At 35.6% G+C, this 8,906-nt stretch overlaps 1 protein-coding gene across 3 annotated transcripts; it reads left to right on the forward strand.

Moving 5' to 3' along the window:
- The first annotated feature begins 535 nt into the window (after positions 1-535).
- LOC132274098 (protein SICKLE) lies at positions 536-7,384 on the forward strand. Of its 3 annotated transcripts, none has more exons than XM_059775266.1 (4): positions 536-756; positions 1,169-1,271; positions 1,680-1,943; positions 5,855-7,384. In XM_059775266.1, exons 3-4 carry the CDS (start codon positions 1,685-1,687, stop codon positions 6,865-6,867), a joined length of 1,272 nt encoding a protein of 423 aa, XP_059631249.1. In that variant the 5' UTR covers positions 536-756; positions 1,169-1,271; positions 1,680-1,684; the 3' UTR covers positions 6,868-7,384. The 3 variants fall into 3 exon arrangements, with proteins under 3 accessions (XP_059631249.1, XP_059631248.1, XP_059631247.1); XM_059775265.1 differs by having other exon boundaries at positions 537-756; positions 1,166-1,271; positions 5,852-7,378; XM_059775264.1 differs by having other exon boundaries at positions 537-756; positions 5,852-7,378.
- Positions 7,385-8,906: the final 1,522 nt, after the last annotated feature.

Consider the following 8,906-nt stretch of genomic DNA (forward strand, 5'->3'; position numbering starts at 1 on the left):
TTACGGTTTTAATAAAAAGGGAAAATTACATATAAATGGAGTTAAAGTTCCATATTTACTTAGAGGCTGAGTCAAAGTTCCATATTTCTCTAAAATGGATTGCTGAGGTGGCACATGGTTTTTTACTGTTTAGAAATTGTGATGCCTAAAATACCCTTCCGCGAAGGTACTACTTTTTCTTCGAAGGTACTACTTTTTTGAACTAAAGGTACTACTTTTTGGCGTCCAGGTACCATGTTTTTTAAACACTCGCGAAGGTACTACTTTTTCTCCGAAGATACTACTTTTTTGAACTGAAGGTACTACTTTTTTGAACTGAAGGTACTATTTTTTTATTAGGTAAGGGCATTTTAGGTACCACAATTTTTTAAACAGTAAAAAATCATGTGCCACCTCAGCAATCTATTTTAGAGAAATATGAAACTTTGACTCAATCTTTAAGTAAATATGAAACTTTGACTCCATTTATATGTAATTTTCCCTAATAAAAAACTCTTTGGGCTTGGAAATAAGATCTTGAAAGGCTCGAGGAGGAAGCGATTTGGTGCTGATCATGGGAAGTGATACACCTTCACTTACCTAATAAAAGCTAGAGAGAGAAAGTATAACCCACCTCGGCAATCAACGCACTGCCTATCGATCGTTTCTCCAATCGTTTCTCCGTCCAGTGTCCTGACGAAAAGTGCTCGACGTCGCCGGCGAAATACGACAACGGCGCTCACTTCGGAGGCTTCTCATCGGCGACCGGCGACACAGGTATGTCTTCTCTTCCTGCTATTTTTCTTTGGTCTTCTTATTATTTTCTGCTTCCTAAAATCTAAAACCCTAAAATTTTCCTTTTCTAAAAATTACTTTATTTCTGATTCACCCTGAGACTCTCAGTTCTGAGTTTGCTATGTTACCACTGCAAACTCAGCAATTGGATTGCGTAGGAATTAACTATTTTAGTAACCCTCTTTTTAGATGAATGCATCTAGTAAATAAGATTGTTTTGTTGAATTTTTACTTCTACTAAATTATATATATATATATATACACACACATACTGAGAGAAGAGCTAAAAATCCTCTTTTTCTATCATGAACGTTAGTTTTTTTTTTTTAGTGACCGGACGTAGTTTTGGATTGATGTTAAGAAAATTGATTTAATTTTATGTACTGATTAGCAGGTTATTGAGTTCGCTCCTTTACTTTTCGCATTCATTCCCTCTGTCCCGGCTAGTCATAGAACAATTGCAGCTTTACGGCTCCACAAGTGCAAGCTTCAATAAGGTAATTTGGATCAAAGACTATATATTTTTTCGAATGTATGTATATATATATATATATTTTTTTTTTATAAGTATTTATATATATGCATATGCATTTATGTCCCGGTAGTCCCCTTGTTTTGGGTTCTTTCAATTGGGATGTTTTCTGAAATTTTAAGTAAAAACCCTAATGTTTAATGACTTAAGCGTTATGCTCTGCACATATAGAATACCTTATATGTGAGTGTATATACGTGTGTGGTTATATATAGCCTGCAGTTCCATGGTTCTAGGTTTTCTCTTTATTTATCCGTTTGAGAAATTTTGAACCAATGCCATATTGTCTGCACAAACCCTAGTTTGCTATCCACCATTTTGTGTTTTGCTGCACACTTGCACAGTTGATTTTGATGGTTGCTTTGACCCTCAGATTTAATGGAGGAATCAGTAAAGAGAAGGGAAAGACTGAAAGCAATGCGTATGGAATCGTCACAAGCTGGAAGTTATAATGAAGTTGACGATTCTGCTATATCTCATAACCTATCCAATCCGTTAATTGAAACCTCTGTTACTCCGCCAGTACAGCACGCTGCTCCGAGGTTTGATTATTACACAGACCCTATGGCAGCTTTCTCCAGCGACAAGAGGAGCAAGGTCAGCAATCAGATCTCACCACAGCATATCAGACCCCCAAGTAATAGCATTTTCTTTTAACAATCTAAGTTACTTATTGATGGTTTTAACTTACTAAAAATAGTTGTCACGACGAGTCAAACTGTTTGGTTTTGCCAATGATAAAAGTAGGGCTGCAAATGAACCGAGCTGTTCATGAACAGTTTGGGCTCGGCTCGGGCTCGGCTCGCTAGTAAATGAGTCGAGCCCAAGCCCAATTTTCAGGCTTGTTTACTAAACAAGCCGAGCCCGAACAATGTTAAGCTCGGCTCGTATAAGCTCGTGAACAGGGGCTCGGCAAGGCTCGTTGAGACTCGTGAATAAGGCTCGGGCTCGGCTCGCTATATATATATAAAATATAATATATAATAAGTGATTCATTAAAAAACATAACTTAGCATAGTTCGAACTTAAGACTTGGGCATGAAAGAATTTAACTCCCAACACTCCTACCAGGCTACCACTAATCCACTTTGTATCTTCAAAGTACAACATTGATTAATATATATATATATATATATAATAAGTGACCCATTAAAAAACATAACTTAGCATAGCTCGAACCCAAGACTTGGGCATGAAAGAATTTAACTCCTAACACTCCTACCAGGCTACCACTAATACACTTTGTATCTTCAAAGTACAACATTGATTAATATATACTAATATACATATACTAAATAGATTATCAAAGACAATTTTAACAGAATCAATAACTATATTAAAATTTTTTTAAGCATTATTGGTAGAAATGATAATTATTTTAAATTAATAATATACATATTAAAAGCTAAATAGCACAAGAATAATATCAAATAAACTAATATTGGAGAATCATCATCATGTTGATCTAAAGCTAAAGACCACAATTTTGTTTTTATTATAAAATATATTTCTTATTTTCTTTTTATAACTTTAATTGAGTTAAATACTAGAGGTAGGGTCCAACAAATTGCTGTCCTCGCCGTTCTCTGTTATCACCGTCTGCTGTCCTCGCCGTTCGTTGTCATCGTCTGTCCTCTCTGTTTCCTGTCCTCGCCAGGTTTTTTATAATTACAATGATGGTATTAGAAAGTTTTTAGCATTGATTTATTATAATTACAATGATGGATCATGAAATCATTGATTTTTTATAATTAGGTATTTGGAAGTTTTTAACATTGATTTATTATGGAGCATGAAATCATTGATTTTTTATAATTACAATGATGGTGTCTAACAGTTTTTAGCATTGATTTATTATAATTACAATGATGGAGCATGAGATCATTGATTTTTTTGCGGAATATTAATTAATTTTGAGAAGAAATTTTTTTTAAAAAAAAATTTCACGAGCCGAGCCCGAGCTTTTAAAATTAAAACGAGCTTGAGCCCGAGCTTTTAAAATTAAAACGAGCTTGAGCCCGAGCTCAATTTTCTGAGCTCGTCACGAGCCGAGCCCGAGCAGACCCGGTAAACAAACGAGCCGAGCCCGAGCAGACCCAAGCTTGGCTCGGCTCGGTTCATTTGCAGCCCTACATAAAAGACATATGTTTGTGTTTGTGTTTATGTTTGTGTTTGTGTTGTTGTTCTTTGCAGATTTTTGATGTTATGATTTTTATATTTTTAGTGAATAAGATTTTATCTGACTAGGAAAGCATGAAAACTGTTATCGACTTGCAGATATGATTTACAGACATCCTCTTGAAGTCTTTTAAATTTATGTTCATATAGTATGAAAAATGCCTAGGTATGTGAGCTGCAACATTAGGATGAAACTGAAGGAGGTTATTGAACAAACAATAGTTTAGCTAAATCCTTGTAGTGGAAGATAATGGAAAAAAACAGGGTGAAAACCATAAAAGAGAAGTGGATGGAGATAGGATGGGACGTATGAAGAGTGTACCTAGTGCTAAGACCAGTCCTCCATTTTCCCCAGTATTTTGGAGAGAAAACATCAAGAAAAACCAAATTGATGTTAAAAGAGTCTGACTAAGAAGGATTATTTCCAAGAAGTAGATATGTGAAGGTGTTGCTTATGGAGTTGCATAGGGCTCTGGCCCTTGGGTATAATACATAAGAGTTGTTGCGTAGTTCTGGCGAAGCGACACATAGACGCTAGAAATCACAACACACAGACAATAGTTGAGCACATAAGTTGGTGGGTTATGGGGAGAAGTTGTAAATCTATAGAGGAGATAGTTGATTTTTTGTGTTCTTTGAGCTCTTGGGTCCTTTTTGCTCCGGCCTTTGTGTAGTTTCTGGGACGCGTTCCCCTCTTGAACTTTTTCTAATACATTTCTACTTATAATATATATATATATATATATGAAATGGTTGAAGAGAAGGCTTGCTTTAACAATAATTTTTTGCATAAGTAATATCTCAAAGTCTTGCAATGGAGTTGGCAAGTTAGAAATTGTCAGTTAACCGCATCCCCTAGTTATTTTGTACACTTTGCCTGAATGGTCATTTGACATGGAAAAGTGCCCCTTTTTTTGAGCTATTATATAATATAAGGATGATTATTTTCAACAACCACCTAAGGAAACCTGTAAAAGCATCGATATTTAGCAAGGGAAGCCATATTTGTATTGCATCCACGCCAAATATCAATATTGTTCAGACACTCACGTATATGCGGCACTGGTTCCTAAACACATCCATATCTTTCAAAATATATTCTTCAATTTTAAAAGTATTCATTACTTTTAGGATGTGACAGGACATGTGTTTTACTTGTATTGAAATTGAGATATGGTATTTCTTGTATAACTTTATATATTAGGAAAAACATGACGGAGGTTTTTAATTTTTTAGAAAAAGAATTTAGATACAAGGTTAAATCTTTTCAAATTTGGCTCATCTCCATGTTTATATAATATAACCATCAGTTTTCTCATCTGAATTTAACTTTTAAGTTAAACACTTAAAATATTTGGCATACCAATAGAATGAATTGTTTTTCATGCTGAATGTGCATATATCAGGATTTATGACAACACAAATATTTTTTGTTTATATGCACACACACACACACACACACATTTATATACATAAATATTGCCATATCCCCCTTTTGCAGTATATGTCACTTTGACATGTGAATTTTGTTATCCATGTCCACATGTTTATGGAGCAAAATTTCTCTTTTCATTAGATTAGTGGTGTCTTGTAGAAATAATGTTTTTGCATGATGTTTGATTGAAAATTTGAAAATTGTAGTGTGTTGTGAGCCATGTTTTGGTCAACACTTGGAAAAATGCCTGCAATTGATCTTGAATTTTGGTTGATTTTATAATATTATGGGAATGTAAAAATCTTAATTGGGTTTGACAAAAACAATAAACAAAATACTTAATATGGCTAAGAAAGTTGTACTTGTGACCTTTTTTAAAAAGATACATATCGAAGTGGATGGTTAGATGTCTTCCATCTTTTTGTGTCATGAGGGCAGCATCTGGTAGTTGTGAACTGGTGGGAGTAGCAAAATCCTTCACATGCATGGTGAATTCAATTTTAAGTTATATTGAGCTGTTGAAAGTTAAATGAGCTATTCCAACATAGCTCTCTCCCTCCCTCCCTGTCTGCTTTCCTTTTTTCTTCGCACGGGAAAAGAGAGAGAAGGGGGGGGGGGGGGGGGGGGGGGGGGGGGGGGGTGTGTGGTTGTTCAGGGATCAGTGCTGGTTTACAATTAAATGCACTAAAACTATTATTATCCTTATCGTTATAGGAGTACCATTTATTGAAAATTTTGGTTTGGATTAAGTTTGTAGGTTGCTTAGGAATTTTGAATGTTATGGTTTGCAATTTATTATGCACGAAAATGAGTAGTTTTCCAGTTTGTTAAAATATTATTTGATTTGAATTATCTTTTCAAAACAATATACTGAATTTTCTTTATTGTATTTAGTCACCTGAAACTTCTTTTTTATGTTTATTAATTACCAGTAGCCGGACCAAGGAACCCTGAAATGACTCCCTCTGCAGCTCATCAAGTCCAAACCAATTATTCTCTGGACCAGAGAATGTACCCAGCGCGAAGCCCTCATCATAGATCTGGTCCTTACAGAAGCCCAATGGCAACTCCCTCTCCAGCTCATCAATCCCAAACCAATTATCCTCCTGACCAGAGAATGTACCAAGCACGAAGCCCTCATCATAGCTATGGTCCTTACAGAAGCCCAATGGCGACTCCCTCCCCAGCTCATCAAGCCCAAACCAATTATCCTCCTGACCAGAGAATGTACCAAGCACGAAGCCCTCATCTCAGCTCTGATCCTTACATAAGCCCAATGGGAATAACCAGTCCTTTTGGTGCGCATCAAGGAACTCCTTCTGGGGTTTGGAATGGTTCTGGGGCCACATCTAGCTACGGCTTTCCATATAATTCACCAAGAGGTGGTAACTTCCCCAGCACTGGACCTGGACAGGGAGGTAGTCCCAGTTTTAATTCAGGGCAGGGCAGAGGCCTTCTATATGATTCACCAAGAGGTGGTAACTTCCCCAGCACTGTACCTGGACAGGGAGGCAGTCCCAATTTTCATTCAGGGCAGGGCAGAGGGCACTGGTTCAGCAACAGTCCCAGCCCTGGTTCAGGACATGGAGCCTGCTCTAGTCCTAATACGGGAAGAGGCAAGGGTCGTTGGTCAGGCAGCGGCATGAGCCCTGGTTCTGGACGGAGTGGCGGGAGAGGATTTCGTTCTCGTAATAAAGCAGAGCTTAGACCAGATCTGTACTACAACAAATCAATGGTAGAAGACCCATGGGAGTTTTTGGAACCCGTTCCCTGGAAGACCCCGGACTCTCAAGAGTCGTGGCTTCCGAAATCTATTAGCGTGAAGAAACCCAGAGTTTCTGAAGCTTCAAATCATCACAGCTCTCAGCCAAGCCTTGCTGAATACCTGGCTGCCTCCTTTAATGAAGCCGCCAACCATAAACCTAAGACTGATGAACCAAGTGTGTGACTCACAATTTTGCAAGGTAGCTGTCACTGTACTTCTGCGCAATCTATCTAGATGGCTAATCAGAGAACCAGAAAGGCGTCTGTTGGGATGATTGATGCCTAAGACTTGAGAGTGCCAAGAAATTTCATACACCATTTTCTGGAAGTTGTCAGGAGATCCAACTTTAAGGTAGAGTTTATATTGACGATGACAGGGACTTGGGGGCAGATGATATGGAGCTTCATCAGACCATCCTTCTGGGAGGTTAGATGGTTAATCTGTATCTAAGCCAACCTTTGTTTCAGCTCTATGTCTGAATGCTTTGTTTAAAACATTTTCAAGAACAAAAGCAACTTGACTATCAAGAACAAAGGGGACATTAACCAAAAAAGTATTGGAAAAGGCATAACAGGATGTTGAATTCTCGTGATTTAATCCTTTTCTTTGTTTATCTGTCGCTTTTTCTTTTTTTTTTTATTCAATACGTCCATAGTGAGATTTGAACTTTCAATCTTTCCCTTTGAGAAGGAAAGATCGTACTATTGGGCCAGAGGTCTTTTGACTCTGAACGTTTTCTAGTATCGTAAATGGATTTAAAAAATGTCAAAATTATGTTTAATGCGACAAAAATAGAATTCATGTTAAATGAAGGCATAATAAAAATTGGAGTAAAAAATTGTTAAAAGGACACTTTTGTCCACTAAATTTATATTTTAATTTTTCTTACTTTATTTTTTTAATTGTCTTCGATATACAGAATGTATATATAATTATATATATATACATATTTACTATATATGTTTGATTAACAAAGATTATATCATATATATATATATATACAAAAAGAAAAGTAGATGTTTGTCTATATATAGATACTCAATCTATATATACACACACGCAGGTGTATTAATGTGAGGGGAGGGAAAAAAAATAATAATAATAATAATTTAGGTTCACACACACACACGTGCGATTTTCATTCTATTGTAATTTTTTGTAATTTTTATATAAAAATGACACTTGATTTTTACAAATAAGCCTGGGTTTTTGGGAGAACGATGCATCAGATCAGCTCATTTTCTTTTTCTTTTTTTTGTGTACTCTCTATTATTTTATTTTGTTTTTTGTTTTTTCTCTGATGATAATGGTTGATCTTATGATTTAGAATGCACCAGATCAGCTCATTTTCATCAAACACCACCATTTTATTCAGAAAAATAAAAGCCAAAAATTAATCAGCTGATGTGACACAGCCTTCACATATTCCTTCACATATTCGTATCCAGACTACACACAATTCATCAACTTATTATCATCATAATGTCAACCAACAAAATTTAGGTACTTTGTCCTAATTGATACTTAAACTCTCAACAACCTTTGAGGGCGGTGCTAAATATATATGTGACATGCCTCTTAATGGTATCATGCACATCCAATCACGCAAACAACTATCATGTGCCAACAACAAAATCACAAAAGAAAAAATTAACAAAATTTTCCCACATAATTAGTATGCATGATCAAATATTATTAGGTGCATTGGTAAAATTTAAGTTCACTAACACGAACATATCATTTTAAATTTGAAATAGAAATAATTATACTTATTTTTGATGTAGATTGCTTAAATAACGGAGGCTCCCTTATAGTTTAAAAAATAACACTGATCTTTCCCTATAAGTGTTGATTTTGACCAATATTTGTTAATTGACTATTATACTATTGTACTTTTATTTGTTCAACATATGGACAAAATAGCATTTTCATGTTTTCTAAGGGTATTTTCGAGTTGTAAGTAAATTTTGAGCATGGTTATAAATTATGATAGGGTAGGTAAGTGTTACTCAAACCTGAACCAGATGAGAGGTCCATGTTATTTAGTCAATTTATAAGGGAGATAATTGTAATTATCATTTTGAAATAATATACTTTGTGGGAAATAATACATCAACAATGACAAGTTTTTTTTTTCCCAATCACTTAGGGTTGGCTAATGAATCTTATATTTCAATTCTGCTTTATCTAATATCCTAGCCTCACTCAAACCCTAGGACTGA

Source organism: Cornus florida, unplaced genomic scaffold, assembly GCF_030987335.1.
Source record: "Cornus florida cultivar Cherokee Brave unplaced genomic scaffold, ASM3098733v1 CherokeeBrave_3.0.0_Hap2_Chr09, whole genome shotgun sequence".
In the NCBI taxonomy this organism is placed as follows: domain Eukaryota; kingdom Viridiplantae; phylum Streptophyta; class Magnoliopsida; order Cornales; family Cornaceae; genus Cornus; species Cornus florida.

Excerpts from the sequence above, each read along its gene's own strand:
- LOC132274098 (XM_059775265.1), top strand. The coding sequence starts at position 1,685 with ATGGAGGAATCAGTAAAGAGAAGGGAAAGACTGAAAGCAATGCGTATG. Across the intron at positions 1,944-5,851 it reads ACAGCATATCAGACCCCCAA|TAGCCGGACCAAGGAACCCT; the intron begins GTAATAGCATTT and ends ATTAATTACCAG.